Below are 18010 nucleotides of genomic sequence, written 5' to 3' on the forward strand. Positions count from 1 at the left end.
ACTGGTTGACAGAGTTCAAAACCTACCCAGATAAGTTACTTTTTACACTTTAAATATTTATTTAATTCTACCATCAACCTGTGGTCACAACTTAAAACAACAGTACTAGCAACGTTTGAAATACAGTACTAGCAATGTTTGAAATAATCAAGTAATTAAATAAGTAATATTTAGGTTGGCAACCATTTGAGGGAAAAGAGAACCTCCCACAGAAAAAAGGGAATTTCCTAAATTGTCAGCAGTTCCATGATGATGGTTGTCACTTAACAAAAATACTGCAAAATTATTGGTTAGATTAGATTAGGTCACCGCCTATGATGTCACAAGATAGTGTCGATGTCGTTACAATTTGGCAATAAGGTACTCCCATTGCAGTATCTCTATTTTTGTCTACTGATGCTCAGGTCATAGAAATTCACTACATGATTTTTAAATAATTCTAATTTCCTTATCGTACTTTTCTCAGCACACAAATTAACAGTTGTATAAGTTAACTTAGAACAGACTTTGTTTTTTGGGTGGCAACTCAAACTTTCAACTTATTTTTTACAGAAAGAGTGTAGGGATGCAACCTGTTGTAAATTATTCTGTAGTAGAAGAAAACGTTTTGTACTATTTCTCTAGAAGGGTATATCTGTACATTTTGCCCATCTATATATGTGACATGTTTGTTATCCAGCTTAAATTTTAAAAAAATATGTAATTCACTATGAATTTTTGTAGAATTCATCTGGATAAACCATTAATTTTTATAAAATGTTAATATATATTTATTATTTCTCTTTACAGGTTCTGAATTAGCCCTTATGTATAACGATGAATCTGTTCTTGAAAATCATCATCTGGCTGTTGCATTTAAATTACTTCAAAATGATGGTTGCGATATATTTCAAAATTTAACAAAAAAACAACGGCAAACATTGAGGAAAATGGTTATAGATATGGTAAGTTTGGTTATTTGCTCATGTGTATACAAAAAAAAAATATTTATTTCTATCAATGTTCAACACAGATCAATAAGGAGTTTTAAGTTTTAGATTTTGAATCATCAGGTTAGCTTAGACTTATGCATGAAACTTAGTCTTTGGGAATGTAACTGAAATAAAAAATAATAATAATTATTCACTAATTTTCAAGTTGTATTTTCGCAGAACCTAAACCAAATCACTTTGTGTATAATAAGTTTTATTTTCACATAATAAGTACATTTATTTTTTTACATTTACTGTATTATATGATTTTTATTTCATCAAAATTATTTTATGTTTTATAGGTATTATCAACAGATATGTCAAAACATATGAGTCTATTAGCAGATCTGAAGACTATGGTAGAAACAAAAAAAGTTGCTGGATCTGGTGTATTGTTATTAGATAATTATACTGATAGAATTCAGGTAACAATTCTTTAAAAAAAAATTATATCATTAAATTAACTAAATTAAATCATATTAGTATTATATGTACAGTCATGATGTATATTTTTAATTTATCTGCCCTACTTCATCTTTCAATTTACTAAGTCTCTGAAATAGATACAAATAAATCTCTTAAGTCTCTGAAATAAATCTTGTTTTAGGAAAACAATATAACTGCCATAACTCAGAAATATAGATACTAAAATGAACTAGTGAAAAGGTTGTTTCAGTTGCTACATGCAACTAACATAACCTTCAATACAGTGTTTTCACCTGCCCACCAGGCTGATGTAGCAGTTATAAAGTTATAAAGTTATAAAGTTATAAAGTTAGAGTTATAAAGTTCAAATCCTACTAAAAAGTTACTTTTATACAGATTTGAATATTAGATCATGGATACAGGTGTTCTTTGGTGATTGGGTTTCAATTAACCACACATCTCAGGAATGTTGACCTGAGACTGTACAAGACTATACTTCATTTACATTTATACATATCATCCTCTGAAGTAATCCCTTATGGTAGTTCCGGAGGGTAAACAGAGAGTGTTGTCATCTGACAATTAGAATAACAGTAAATTGATCTATGTGTAACTGCATTACACTTTTATTCTTATTCAAAGATTTCTTTATATCCAAAAACTTGTTACTAGTGTCCAGCTGGCAGTCAAGAAACAGAATTTTCAGAATGGTACATAGTTCAGTACCATATTGGATCACACCAAGGATGTTGTAACTGTTAAGGTAACGACACCTTATACTACACAAAGCAGGATCTGACCTATACCCATAAGTCAGCAGAGGGAGAAGCATCAAATATAAGGAAAAAAGGGACTGTGGAAAAAATACCTTGGAGCACAAATAAAATACCCATTCTGCCTTTGGTTAGACTATAGTCTACCTGCCTATATGTCCTGCCTGCAGATAGACAACAGAAAATATGATTAAGAGCCACCCAAGAACAGTTATGAGATTTCTAAATAAACAACAATACTCCTACAACTATGTGTTAATATGACATGTAGAAGTAACCAACAGAACTATAAATTTTATTCAGATCCTGAATAGAAGTGATTATTAAAGCATATATTAAAAAATTAAAAAAAAAAATTAATGATCAAATTATAGTAGTAAAGTAAATAAATAACACAGTAAATCAACTCTTAATGCACATATTATAATAACATATTGATAACAGAGCAGAATATGGAAAAATACTATTTTCTTTTGTTGCATTTAGTGCTGTGTAAGAAATGGGATACAGTTGATGAAGGATAAATAGACCTATAAACTTATCCTGGACCTTCTGAAATTATGCACTGGAAGCACAGGGAACTAAGATAAAAGCTGCCCAGTTCCTGACTGGTCACTGTTGTTTTAAAGCATGTGTGCACAGTCATTGAGGCCCTCCACTTGTGACTGTTGTTGAAGGCAGGACTAAAGAAAATAAGGTGTACTCAAATACATTGAACTTGATCACATTGAGTTTTTGCAGCACAAGGAAGCAAGCCTGAGAAATTTAGGTATGGCAAATAACATCATGGTCTGATAACATGGTGAACTCGTCATCGCAAATCAACTGATTTCAAGGTCAAGGAGTTCTAAAGTTCAACTCCTAGTAAAGGCAGTTACTTTTATATGTACTTGAATACTAAATCATGTTCTTTGGTAGTTTGGTTTCAATTAACCACACATTTCAGGAACTGTCAACATGAGACTGTACAAGACTACTTTATTTACATTCATACATATCATCCTCATTTATCCTCTGAAGTAATACCTTACAGTGGTTCCAGAGGCTAAACAGAAAAAGAAAGAAAGAAAACATTATGGGGATTATACTGCAGACCAAATGGGCATGGCAAGCAGTGTCAAAGATATTGATCAGTATTATCTGTATAAAGTTGGAGGAGGAAGTACAGGAGTGAATTCCCCCTGAATTTCCATTGTGGCTGTGTTCATATACAAAACAGGTCTGACCCCAAGGAGAAGTAATTGACAAAAAAAAGAAAAAAGTGTTGTGTAAGAAAAATCAAACATTTAATGCTTAATTGTATTCTGCACACTGCATGTGAGGAAGCGATAGATTATACAAACCTTTAATTATACTACCTTAGAGCTTATGCAATGACAATCAGCTAAAAATAATAATTTTCTTTAAGTTGGTTAATGTGGAATAAGATAAAATGTTATTATTATTAAAGGTATTTATTATTTCATTATATATATATATATATATATATATATATATATATATATACTACAACTTTACCAGTATTATCTCTTATGTATTATACAAAAAAACTTTACAGAATAATTAGTTTTTATACAAAATCATTTATCACCACTACTGTACTGATAATACTTTGTACTGAAAGTACAAAAAGTCTTTATGTTGTCTGTAAGAAAATATATATATATATATTTATACTTAGGATTTTGTTGGGAATTTTAACTACACATCTATCAAGGATGTGCAAGTTAATCCTGTAAGTTAGTTTTAACTCCTGTTTTATTTCATTTTTATTAAAAAAAAGAAGTTCGTTACTTGCTTTTGTTATTTTTTAACCTTTTAATTTAATTAGTTTTCTTCATTTGTTTTTTAGGTACTAGAAAATCTTGTACATTGTGCTGATCTCAGTAATCCAACAAAACCACTTTCATTATACAAGAGATGGGTTTCTTTACTGATGGAAGAATTTTTTCAACAGGGTGATAAAGAACGAGAAGCTAACATGGAAATTTCACCAATGTGCGATAGACACACTGCTACTATTGAAAAATCACAGGTAAAAAACAACTGTTACAAACAGATAATGCCAAAAAAATATTTTGAGGGTTGAAATAATTTAGTAAAAAAGAATATTAAATGTTGTATATATGTTATCTTTTTAGTTGTTCTTTCACTGGTGTTCCAGTAGGAGATTTTACAGATTTCTTTTTCAGGTGAATCTAAAATTAGTGTAGATCAAACATTTTATCTAGAATTATACTCATATTTCAAAGCAGGACAATTCTCTTGAGCATACTTTTACGGTGTTTACGTAGGGGGTAGCCTTATAAGTACAGTTTACATGTTCAGTCTGCCTGCTGAAGCAATTTATCTACATGAGTTATCTGCCAAATAGCCTTTTATGAATTTTTTAAATGGATTTCACCATTTCTATTATGTGTTATGATACAAATCTATAAGTACTAGTGACATGTTCACTACATATCCAATAATTATAAACATTCAATCACTGTCTCTGTCCTCATTTACTGCATTACTGGCATCAATTTCTGCTGGGTTCCTAGCTGTGTAAGAATCCAAAGTAATAAACAAATGTACCTGCTAAGGAAGTCTTAACTCTGCTCAGACATTCATACAGCATGCTCATTCTTATTACATGAAATATCCATCAAAGTCAGATTGGCAGAAAGTTGACCCTAACCTGCAACCAATTAAACACAACATTTTACCATGGAATTAGTAAAGGTGAGACAGTTACCAACAAGAAGTTGGGGTTTACCAGGTTGACATATGTTCCTCATGTCATCTAGTAATTCTCCAATGTGCTACTTAGATAACTGTTGTATAATATTTCATCATATTCTCTTGTGTATGTACCCTTGTACAGCATTGCAGTGGAAATTAATATTAATCATATAAATTAGTACTATTTTTTGTAATGATTGGCTGAAATTACAGATTTCTTATATTTTTTAATGATGATAGGTTTTTGACTGAATTTTAATATATTTTCTGTTGCTTTTCATTATTGATGGTGGAAACTATTTCAATTTCACCTCCATCTAAAGTACTTGCAGTGTGTATACATAAATTTTGCTTATTTTATTTAAACATTTTATTGTTTTCATCTTTCTATTGTCCTTGATTGTTTTTAGTTTATTTTTCAAATGATGGATTTTTAAACAATCTGGTTTTAATAACTACTTATTGTTTTCTTTTGTTTGTGCCAGTATTTACAATTTTTTTATGTGTTTTTATCACTTTTATCTTTTTCAGCTCTTCTTCAAAATTACATAATTGTTTTTAGTTTTATCTGCAATCCATCATTTTATTAATTATAAATTTCAGATGATAAACTATCTGGTTATTCAATCATTAAAATTTCAGAAAATGAATTAGATTTACATAAATCAGAAAGTTCTGTTAATTTTAATTTGCTACGTGAACAGTTTTTTGTGTTATTTTTATTTATATTAAATTTTTAAATAACTTCCCCATCAAATTTACAGAAATAAAAATTGTGTTTAATAGCCATTAAAATATTTTGATGTCTTTCTGAAAATTGCAAATATCATTAGAAGAAATTAATAGTTCAGGGAGTACCTTAAAAATAGAAAAGTAAGGTAGAAAAAAATTGAAAAAAATCCCAATTTTTGGACTAGAATGTTCTAAATTTGAATATTTATTTATTTCTTAAATGTGTTATTTAAAAACAGTAAAAAAATTATTTTAATCATATTTTATTCGAGTAATTACACAGAGGTACTGGGTGATTCAAAAAGGACTTCACAACTTAAAAGCATATAAAGATTTATTTAGATAACTTACAGATTCAATTGAGATCTCATTTCATAGAAAAAGACGATCAAATTTGCCACTCAACATTCACTTTGGTTCAATATGGCTTCCATTTGTAATGCAGCATATATCTCACCAGAAGTCTATTTCATTCCAGACTGTAGCCAGCACATCAGCCACTACCTCTGCAGCTGTGATATTAATTCGACATCTAAGCTCAACAAGATCAGCAGGCAAAGTGGTACATAAACCTGATATTTAATGAAACCCCACAAGAAAAAATCTAGCAAGTTCAAATCTGGGGAGCAAGGTGGCCATGCAATATTGGACCTTCACTACCGTTCCACCAACCTGAGAATCAGGAAAATCTCTATCTTTCTAGGCAATACCTCGACTTGCACTAGTACTTCGACTTGCGGATAACAATGGTGTTCATCTTGGACATCATTGACAATCTGAGGAATTAGAACATTTTGAAACATGTCCAGATAAATGATACCATTTAAGGTTCCCTCCTGGAAGAAGAATGGGCCGTAGTCTTTGTTTGCTTACGACAAAAAAACATTGAAGTTAGGGCTATCACGAATGTGCTACAAAGTTTCATGAGGGTTTTTGCTACTCCATATTTGGCTGTTATGTGTATTCACCTTGCCATTGATGTGAAATGTTGACTCAGAACTAATAATTTCATTGTCTAAAATTGTATCGTTGTCTGCATTCTATCCATCATTTCCACACAACTGCAGCCGATGTCGTCATCTGTAATGTGTTGAACCATGATTAGTTTGTATGGCTTCAAGTGTAAGTCGTTTATGTAATACTTGCCAAACAACCATTGTGGAATGCCAGTCTCTTGTGATGTATATCAAGTTGATTTCTTTGGACTATATACAAAGCTTTCTCTGAGTTGTTCCACAGCAGTTTCTGGGACATGTGAGCATCCTGGTGATATTGTATGTTTAACAGAACAACCTGTCTCAATGAAGATTTGGTGCCAAGAGTAAATTGTTACTTTTATGCCTACTGGGATGCTCCCTACCATACTCTCCACAAAAATTATGCTGAACTGCAGTTGGGCTGACTGCAAACCATGAAACCAATACACATAGTAAGCACATTCAGCACCATTAAATATATCCATTTTTAACAACACTTGTGATAGTACTGGCGATTGAATTCTGTTATAATAAACTATGCAAGTCAAAACTTGATGTGATTTGCTATGAAATGAGACCTCAACCAAATCTGTAAGTTATCTTAATAAATTTTTATTTGCTTTTAAAGTTGTGAAGTCCTTTTTGAATCACCTGATATGGTAATTTACACAGATGTATTCAACTTTTTTATATTTTTTAATATCTTTGCTTACAATTGAAATGAGGTTCCTGAAACTCATGAAGATTTTATAAGAACTCCCGTAAAATCTTAAAATTTTATAATTCGCTAGTGTTTATATAAGAGGTTTAGAGACCTGACTTTCTTAAAATATATCTTAAGATAGGGTTAACGCAAGCATTTAAAGTCTTTGCAGCTACATTAAAAGATACTGTAACAAATCAGATGAGTTTTACCATGTTGAAGTTTTGCATGAAGGTATGAAAGAGAAAGAAGTAAAAAATAATTGTATTAACAAATCTGCCTTTTAAAACACCTTCACAAACCTCAGAATATAAACATAAGAGATCAGTCAAAAATATAAAAGAAAGAAGTAATATATGATGATGAGTGATTCTGAAAACACTTTTAGTTGTAAATGAAAATACTGTATATTTATTTTATCTTTTTTTTTATTTTTATGCTTTTATAAATCTTGAAATTTCATATAAATTCACTTCTTTTCAAGATGTTTTGAATTTTTTCTGTGTGATTATAGATTTAGTAAAATCTGCAATAAAAATATAAAATAAAAAATTACAATTACAGTAATTTGAGCACTTTTGTTTAATCTTTTTAGACCTTGAAAAAAAACTAGAATAGAATATTTTCCTATATGTCGTCAGTCGATCAGAATATTATGTTTCATATTAGACTACGAATTTAAATAATTAGTTATTAAGACACAGCTCTTCACGAATCATTGTTCTATTACACCCTTATTTTAAGGATTGTAAATAAGTTTTCCCAACTTATTTTATATAATTAGCCTTTAGTAAATGAAATGATTAACAATTTTAAATATATTATTTTGTTATGAAATCAAAATATCTTCTAATTTTATTAGGCTCTTAGTATATTAAAAAAAAAATCCCTTTTAAATAGGTAGCATGTAAGTAGCTTGTTACACAAATAATTATCAGTTCCTAAGCAACCAACCTCACAAAGATCATCATTTCATTTCTTGATGTTTGATATGTGACCGTCCACTGGAATTATCTATGAAAGCTAAAATTTTATTCATACAAATTTTGGTTTAAAAAAATAAAAAGCCCCTGAAGGTAAGTAATACTCTCCTGTCATTAATTAATTCTTGTAATGTTAGCAGTCTTGCATCACTAAACGTTTATTTCCTGAAAAATTAGAGAAATTGTTTTTAAGATAGTATCCCCAGAACTATTCAAATCTCTGAAAAGAGCTTTCTTGCAAAAGAAATTCTAATGTCAAACACCAAATAATTTTTTTTTCTTTTTTCAACTTTTTTTCTTTATTTTTGTCAGTTTTTTTACTTTTCTAAGTGTATTTTATTAAAATATAAAGTTTAATATACTATACTGGTACTGGCAGAGTTCCATTATTAAAAAATTTAACTGATATTAGTACTTTAAAATCTTTAATATGCACTACGATTTATTTTAACCAGATAGTACAACAGCTGATACTTAATGCTTAAAACTAGTATGGAAATGTTCTGTGAGCGTTTAGTTAATCTTTTCTTGGGTGCAGAATGTTATTGGTTATTGGATTAACTTAAACAAAGTTGATAAGAATCATTCTGTTCTGTTACCTTATTGAAAATTCATTCTGTATTAGTAATCTGGGGTTTTATCAGTTTAGCCCTGATGTTTTTCAATTTCTAAATAAATTTTTTTGCAAATTTGAACTGCAAGATGAGATGTTTGAGGATTAAATAAATTAAAGAATATTTAAACATTTTAATACTGATTAAAATTCAGAATAAATTAATAATGTTGAACTTCATGTGTATTCAGTAATATGCAAAAAGCCTACATTTTTATTTACTGTGTTTTTAAGTGTAATCACTTATTCATGAATAATAAACCTCTGAAAGTATTTGCCCCAATGAATGGTAATAACATTGGGTAGTATTAGTATAAAATACTTTTTTAAAGAGAAAATTTTTCTACAACTAAGAAAACCAGTTAATTAGTACATAAGAAAACAGAAATACCAGACAATAGAAAACTGAAATGAGTTTAGATTTGGATTTAATTAGTCACAGAATTATTTTAAAGTAAATTATATTTAATTCAGAAGTAATTAGATTGAAGACGTTAAAAAACTTGAAAATAGGAAAAAGGTGAAAGAGAGAGAAGGAGTTTTTTACCTGGAGAGGAATCTTGTTAAAAAATAGATAATACATTTACCAATGTAAATTTTAAGATAAATGAAATATAAAAAATTACAATTTTCAAAACTTTTTTTAAAATTCAAAGTTCCATTTAAAAAGCTACAGTAAGTAAAATTAATCGTTACATAATATTGTCTTTGGAAGAACCTACAGGAATATTCAAGAACCTATTAACTTACCCAATTCATCCAATGTGTGACGTGTATATGTTAATCATAAATTTAATTAATTAATTTCCGTTTGTTTTTGTTTGTTAGGTTGGTTTTATTGATTACATTGTTCATCCTTTATGGGAGACTTGGGCAGATCTTGTACATCCTGATGCTCAAGATATCTTAGACACATTAGAAGAGAATCGAGACTGGTATCAGGGTAAGTTCTTGAATCTAATTTTTTACTTTTTTTTGTTACCCATCTAAAATAAAACTGCATCCAATATTGTACAACGTTCATTAAACATTATAATAGTAAAAGTTGCCAATCAGAGAATATTTTATTTGATGTGTGGCTTTGATCGATGGTATAATTAATATACTTACTACTTTTCAGAATGACTAATGAATGAACTTTTCAGAATGAGACTAATTTTCAGAATGTCAGTTCCTGAGATTTTTAAGTACCTTGAAATGATATTAAACTTTAGCTTAAAATGGGATGGTTTATTAATACTAGTAGCCCAAGCTTGTTGAAAAATAGAATATAAATCAGTAATGTTCCATTCTGTATTACCTTTGTTCAGCTCTTGATTATAATTAACTGGTTCATATGAATGGATTAATTTTCAATGCAAAGTAACATTTTTGATTAAAATTAGTAACAGTCAGAATCAGTAACTTTTTTCCTAGTTAATCTGGTTCATTACATTTCAATACTTTGTTTTTCTGCAGAATTATATTTTATACATTAGTTGGTGATGTTATATTATATTTCTAGTGTGCAATTTGTTGTAATATAATTTTTATCAATATTTTTGAAATATTATTATTATATATATAATTCAAATTTGGCAGCGGAGTAATTAGGATGTATTTTATTATGAGTGGTGATTTATTTTGTTTGAAGATGATGAAACCACGGATTTGTATTAAATTTTGTTTTAAAAATGGAATGGAGAAAATGGAATTTTGTTTTAAAAATGAAGAAGTGAATATGTTAGAAAGAACTTTTGGCAAGAATGTTAGGTCAACACCAAGGGTTTATGAGTGGTACAATTTGCAGCCTTTTAAGAAGGCTGCAAAGTTGCAAAGTTGACATTAGCGTTTGATATCCTAGCATATAAACATACATTGAAAATATCTATAAATAAAGGACATTGTGATCAATAAACGTCGAGTCTCTTCAGCTCATGTGAAACAATTTTGACTTGATATTTTTGACATGAAACAATTAGCATCAAAATTTGCTCCAAAATTATTAATTTACAATAAAAGCAAAATCATAAAAAGAAGTTTTAGTCAACATCGCCGATGACTCAAAATTACCCAAACATGTCAAAGCGATGGTGAAACATGGAGGTATGATTACAAAATTGAAACAAAAGTTTAGTCGTTAACCAAGACTGAATAAAGCATACCAAATTCAATCAAATTTTAAGGTTCTTCTCTTATTTTATTTACCATTACAGTGGCTTTGTCTATTATGAATCCTTACCACAAGGTTATACACTCAACAAACATATTATTAGCGGTTAACATCATTTTCATAAGTCAATCTGAGGAAAATTATCACAAAAGTGGGCAAAAAATTTTTCGATTTTGCACTATAATAATCCATCTCATGTTTCAATATTAATTTCAGATTATTTAACCAGAAATAACACATACTGATGTCGTAGCCTCTGTATTCTCCAAACATGCATCCTGCATTTTTTCATGTTCTCACTGATTAAAAGGCATTAAAAGGACAATTTGCAATGATATGCAATGATGTGAACTTAAGGCTACACCAAAAATGCTTTGTACTAATGAGAATTGGAAGAAATGCTAATATTAATATGTTTCACATCTTTGTGAGACTATTTTGAAGGATACACTACCAATAAGAAAGAAAAAATAAATTATTTATGATTAAAATTAAAAATTCTTGTTATTTTCTAATCACACATCTTGTATATCTCATTTTGGTACCATTTACTTTTTCATTGTTGTCACCTAAAAACAGGTGACGTTGATTTTCATGAAACATGCATAGGGAGTAAAAATTAATTATGTTTGAAGTTTATTTCGTTCTTAAATTTAAAATATCTAATAAAAATTTAATATTAAGGACATATTTAAACAAAACAAAATGTAATTGAAAGACTAAAAACAAAACGTACAATTTTTTTTTGGATGTTTGCCAAAACAATTCTTTCACGATTTTCTAAACAGAAAATTTAAAAAACTTGTGCCGGAACAATTTTCTTTAATTTTGACTAAATGATTTCTCCCCTCCCCTTGAATTCATGATAAAAGTTGTATCTTGTATCTGGTGAAAATAATAATAAATTTGTTTGAGGGAATAAATATAAATGTGATAATTATTTTTAATGGTCTCTTATGTTTATTATTTTTTTGTGTTCAATTAATAGGTATGATACCACCCAGTCCACCTTCAAATGAATCAGGAGTTAAAGGAGAAAGTGGTGAAGAAGAAGAGGTAAGTAAAGAAGATGAAGAGGGTGTATATTCAGAAGATATTAGATTTCAAGTAACTGTAGAAGAAGGAGATGAAGCAGAAGCTGAAGGCGAAGAAGAAGTAGGAGGAATGTGACGGAGACTGGTTGAAATTTGCCGGAAATTAAGAAAAAAAGTTTGGATTTGGTGGGGTAATAGCGGATCTTCTCGTAAATAAACTCAAAAAAATAAAATTTAAAAAAAATAAATAGATATACAATTAGTATTACCCACCTAAATATTATTATGAAAATTGGAAAAAATATATATTCAGATAACCCTTGTAAACCTCATATAATTATTATTTTTACCATTATTATTAGTTGTTGCCAAAAACAGTGATTGAATAAATAAATATTATTTTATTATAGTAAATGTAAAAATATTTTTAAATTCATAAAATCTTAAATTTAATTATCATAACTGAATTAATTTTATTCATAGTTAATGGATAATTATTTTAATTTATGATATATTTTAAGACTAAAATACCTTTTTAAATCTTGAAAAATTACTGATAACTTTTACGAGAAATTGTTTAAAGTTTGACTTTGAAATCGATTAGAAAAAGATGATAGTTTGTGTGGAAATAAATCAGTTTGCTCCATTAAATGAGCTAACTATCTTGTACTGCTATGTAGAATAATCAGTTACCATATAAATGAATTCAAGTTCAAGGTATATGCAACAATTTATTACCATAATCTTTTAAATTTATACATGTTTAATTATACGTATAATTTTTTTTTAATCCCTCTATATATAAATATATATAGAAAAATTATTATTTGTATCTAGTCTATTATTAGGTATTAAACATTATTGAATTGTAGTATTATTTTACACTGTATTATTACATTATTTTTAAAATGTTTTTATTATTTTTGTTATTATAATTATTATGATTATTAATATTGTTATAATTAAGAGCTGATATAGTACTGAACACATATGATCTGAATAGTTAATTTATATACTGCATTACATTTTTTCTGATGATATCTTAAACAGTACAAACATATAATTTCACAGTTTTCTAGAACATATCTCTTGATAGTGACTTTTTTACTAAGAAATAATGCTTTAGGTGGTATTGTCTCAGAAAGTCTTACATTAATCACTTGAATGTGTTAATGTAGTTCTCTATTCCTTTTGATTCTGTACTGTGGAAATTCTGCACAAATTATGGAAAAATCATGTTTTAGATAATTCATTAAATGTTTACATCTTCAATCATCTGCTTTACATATTCTGTTCTTTATTATCACAGTTTATTTTCTACCATCCCTTCTGATTATAAATTTAAGAATCCTGTTTGACATAGGTTGTGTATAAACATAAATTCTTTATTCTAATTCTTTATCAAATAAGAATCTACACTACATTATTTTCTCCAGTTCGTTTTTATGTCAAAATTATTGTTTTTATTGCTTGCTTGTTCATTCTCTTGCTAATAAGGAATTCAGTGATAAAAGATTTAAGATAATATTGAAATGAAAGATATTTGATAAAAATCATTTATTTTGAAGCCTATATTTTTAAGGAATGTAATAACCTGCTCTTGTAGTAGATAACTTTTTAATAATTCTTGATTCGACATCATCATATTTTTTATCATTTTATTATATAATATTGTGCAGAAATTAATGACTAAAATATAAATAAATTTCTTTGCATTTCTATATGATGTAATTTTTACCAACATAAAATTTTACAAAAAAAAAAGTTTTCTTTGTGTAAGTAAGGAGACTTTGAACACAGCTCAACAAGTACAATTTGTAGTTTAATATCTGAAAATATTAGGGAGCTTATTAGTCATAGTATCATAATTTTACACATTGACTTTGCTATCCCTATATTTTTTTTTTACATTTTAATAAAAAGGCTAGAGAGAACCTACAGATGTTAGTTTACAGTAGAACCTTGATGTAATTTGTTCCTGGAGAGTTGTCGTTAATCAAGCTTAAGCATCAAATAGCCTATTCTTTCAGGCATGACTTCAAATAGAATATCCTAAAGCATAATTTTAGATGAAATTAAATTAAGGTATTTTGAATACAGATTACAAGGTATTTTGAGATTATGTATTCCTCTCTATTAAGTAAAAATATTAATTGGTATATTATTGCCTTAAAAAGCTGAAAGATTTTTTTCTTTTGATTTTATGTCTCTGTGATTGTAAATATTTCCTGTGAAGGCCTATCTATCACATTGAATGTAAAGGCAAGTGAGTAGTTATCTTGATTTTATAATACTTCAACTAATATGTTAAAATGGTTTTAATCGGTGAAAGATCTGCACATTCTGTATTTTAATATTAATTGGATTTGTTTTCTAAATTGATTAAAACCATTTTGCTAATAAAGAATATTTCCTCACTATCATATCAAATGCTAGGCTTTAACATTCAAGATGTACAACCAGGACTTAACATTAGTTTCAAGCTTTTAATTATTAAAATATTGATATTTCTTTGCAAAATCAAAAAACTCTGAGCTAATTAATTTGGTGTAGTAATCAATTTATTAAAAGTTTATTGTACTCTGGTTGGAAACTTTCATAAGTTCTTTGATAGCACTTTTATAGCATTTTTTTTTCAAATACCTGATCCTTATTTCTAATATGCACTTTCTTACCTGATTAATTTTAAGAAATTTTCTGTTTTTCTTCTAGAGAAAAAAATTTTCTCTTTTTTATTGTATTTTTTGAAGAGATTTTGATTTTTCTTTCTCAAAAATTACTAAAAATTGGATTGTTTGTGAGGATGTATAAAGTTATAAATATGGCAATGATTTAAACTTTATTAAAATCAATTATAAAGAAAAAAGTAATTGTTACGTATATGTACAAAACTGCAATATCAGAATCATTTAAATAAAATGCTGAGATAAATAATATATAAATGTTCACTCAGCAGGTCAGGAAGCAGATTAAAATTGATATTTTTAAAATGTTTAATCCCCACTGTGCTCACTGGAATTAGTATATTTGGGAGTATAAAATACAGTTCAAGTGAAACGTTTAAAAGCAGCATTTGTTCACAATGCAATACAGTGCAAGGAAGGTTCACCTTTTGAGTCAATGGTAAAGAGATAATAAAAGCAGTTAATTCCATTACTAGTAAAAGGACTTATGTTTTACTTATCTATCATGCATTCCTCAGTACAGCAAGGATTCATAAACTGAAGGCTTAGTTATCCAATTATAAAGTTTTATTAAAGTCTGTATGTTATTTTTAAAAAATAGTAGTCTCTGAAGTCTTGAAATAATAATGTATTTTTTGTGTTTTTTTTAAGAAGTTTATTCAACTCCTTTTTTTTATCTAAAAAATGGTAAATATATGTTTAGAATCATATTGTTCAGTACTTTAAGTAACTGTTCAGTAACTTAGTATATTTTTTCTGATATTGTGATTAATTAATTTTGTATTTTCTTTTAGTCTCAGAATTTTGGATAAACAGGGTCTTATAAAATTTAAATTGTATATCAAGGTAATAAGAACTTTTTATTACATTATTTTTATTATTGTTACTACTAAGATTATTGCTGGATGTCACAGTTATATTTGAAAGAAAATACTTGTGTTTTCTGTTACAGTCATATCACTGTTTAGAACTGTCACTATATGTTACAGTTTTTTCAATGTTATTTAAATATACATTAAATGTTTAATTGATATGTTGTTATAATCACAATTATATTCTATGTTGAATAAACATTATTATATGTTACAATAATTATTATATGTTAAGTGTTAAATTAACCGTTAATTAAAGATAAATGTATGTTTTACTGTGCTACAATATTTTTAAACAAATAATTATTATAAGATGTATGGAGACAAAGATTTAATATTCTGTTCATAATAAATTATTATTATTTAATACTTTTGTTTGATGATATGAAATTAAGTTCTTACATTAAATGTTATTTCTACTTTGATGTTTCAAAAATAATCTTTTTCTTTATATTTATGTAATTATATTAATTTTTATTTTTTTAAAAATTAAGATATGTTGTTTGCATTTACTAAACATGAAAAATCTGTTATCATATATAAAAATCTAATATATATATGTTTGTGTGTGTGTGTGTGTGTGTGTGTGTGTGTGTGTGTGTGTGTGTGTATATATGTGTGTGTGTGTGTGTGTGTGTGTGTGTGTGTGTGTGTGTGTGTGTGTGTGTGTGTGTGTGTGTGTGTGTGTGTGTGTGTGTGTGTGTGTGTGTGTGTGTGTGTGTGTGTGTGTGTGTGTGTGTAGTATGTATTTATATATAAATATTAATTTTGTTTTTCACAAACAAATTACAGTTGTTATAAATATTTATTTAATCTGAATCGTTTTTTGTCATAGTATTATACTTTTTGAAATAAGTTATACAGACACTTTAGTCTTCACTTCAGAAAACTCCTTCATAAATTTTTTGAAATCTTTAATTTAAGGCAAGAATAATTATTTAATTTTGCTGTAATTTATATACTTTAGTTAATTTATACTAATTGAGTTTAGAGTAATATTTACATTCATTTTGTATGAATATTACTCTATTCCTGTAATATTTGATTATTCCTTATAATCCATCAGTGCATAATGTCAGCAGTGAATTAAAAAAATTGCTCTTAGTTTGTTTCTTTGAGGAAGGGACTTTTCACCCAATATTTTACAATTTATTTTAATAAATTTTTATTTTAGTTATTATAATAAGGGACTATATAAGAAGCTGTATAAATAAACCATAACATAATTTATTGGCAGAAAACAAAATTAAATTGGCCAATATTGAAGAGTAATATTATATCTGGAAATCTTGCTCATCAATGTAAAGAATATAATATTGTACCAAGAATCATGAAAAAGATGAAAATTAGAAATATTAAACGCTTAACTTTTTGTTAAACAAAATCACCTACAGTGTATTTTGGGTATGAACATAATTTAAATTATAAAAATTAAATATATTTTATATGTATCAAACAAAACAGTTATCTTGGAAGAGATGAAATTCAAAAACGATTTGTTGTACTAAATGAAACTTTCACATCCCTCATCACAGCTATGTAACATTTACATTACACAGGTAATAAAAATGATTCACAGTTATCCAAACTAATATCTTAGTAAAATTACTAAATTTAATGGGCTGTAATTAAAAGAAAATATTTCTGTTGTATAAAATAATTGTATAAAAAATTAATTATAAAATGACTTCTTTGATGCTTTTGGCATATTGCAAAAACTTATAAATATGCCACATTTGGAATATTCTCTGAAGTTTGTTCTCATGTTCATTGTACATAATTTCATTACAGTAAATATAAGTAATACCAGTTATGAATTTTTTGTTTATAATTAAATATTTAATAATAATTGGAAATAATGATGTTTTAGGGTTATGTACAATTAAATTAATGTAACGATCAATAATGGTTTTACTTAATTAGTTATTTGCAATAAAATTGTCTTTTCAATAATTAATTTAATGATAACATTTTTTCTTGAAGAACTTAATTTCATACTATTTTCATTTTATTTTTGATTAAAAGTACTATTTTTTTTTTTTTTTTCTAGATTGAACAAAAGAAAGATCAAAGATTAAGAATGGTTTACAGTTTCCTTTATTTTTATTTTTTTTAATAACACTTAGGCCTAGTATGCTTTCTCTGCATATCTAAAGAGATTAACATTAATTATATACTGTAATATTATATAATAATAAGAGTGAAGGGTTATTGTATTAATTTATTCATTTTTTTAACACATCAAATTTGAAATATAATTGTAATATTTGTCATTCTGTAAAAATAAGTATTATGGATTATATTTTATGTTATTTATAAAATTTATTATACACATACATAATTTATTATATATATACACATACATA

General features: G+C 27.3%; 1 protein-coding gene across 2 annotated transcripts in view; it reads left to right on the forward strand.

Annotated features, from left to right (window-relative positions):
• dnc (phosphodiesterase dunce) overlaps positions 1 to 12476 on the forward strand; it is a 343784-nt gene extending 331308 nt beyond the window's left edge. Inside the window, exons 12-16 of one of the 2 annotated variants that reach the window (XM_075379582.1) lie at positions 790 to 944; positions 1274 to 1396; positions 4023 to 4205; positions 9731 to 9845; positions 12043 to 12476. In XM_075379582.1, the coding sequence (XP_075235697.1) occupies positions 790 to 944; positions 1274 to 1396; positions 4023 to 4205; positions 9731 to 9845; positions 12043 to 12224 (758 nt within the window). In that variant the 3' untranslated portion in view covers positions 12225 to 12476. The remainder of the gene's footprint in view (positions 1 to 789; positions 945 to 1273; positions 1397 to 4022; positions 4206 to 9730; positions 9846 to 12042) is intronic. The other variant, XM_075379583.1, reaches the window with a different exon arrangement.
• Positions 12477 to 18010: the final 5534 nt, after the last annotated feature.

This window comes from Lycorma delicatula, chromosome 12 (assembly GCF_047948215.1).
Source record: "Lycorma delicatula isolate Av1 chromosome 12, ASM4794821v1, whole genome shotgun sequence".
Classification (NCBI taxonomy): domain Eukaryota; kingdom Metazoa; phylum Arthropoda; class Insecta; order Hemiptera; family Fulgoridae; genus Lycorma; species Lycorma delicatula.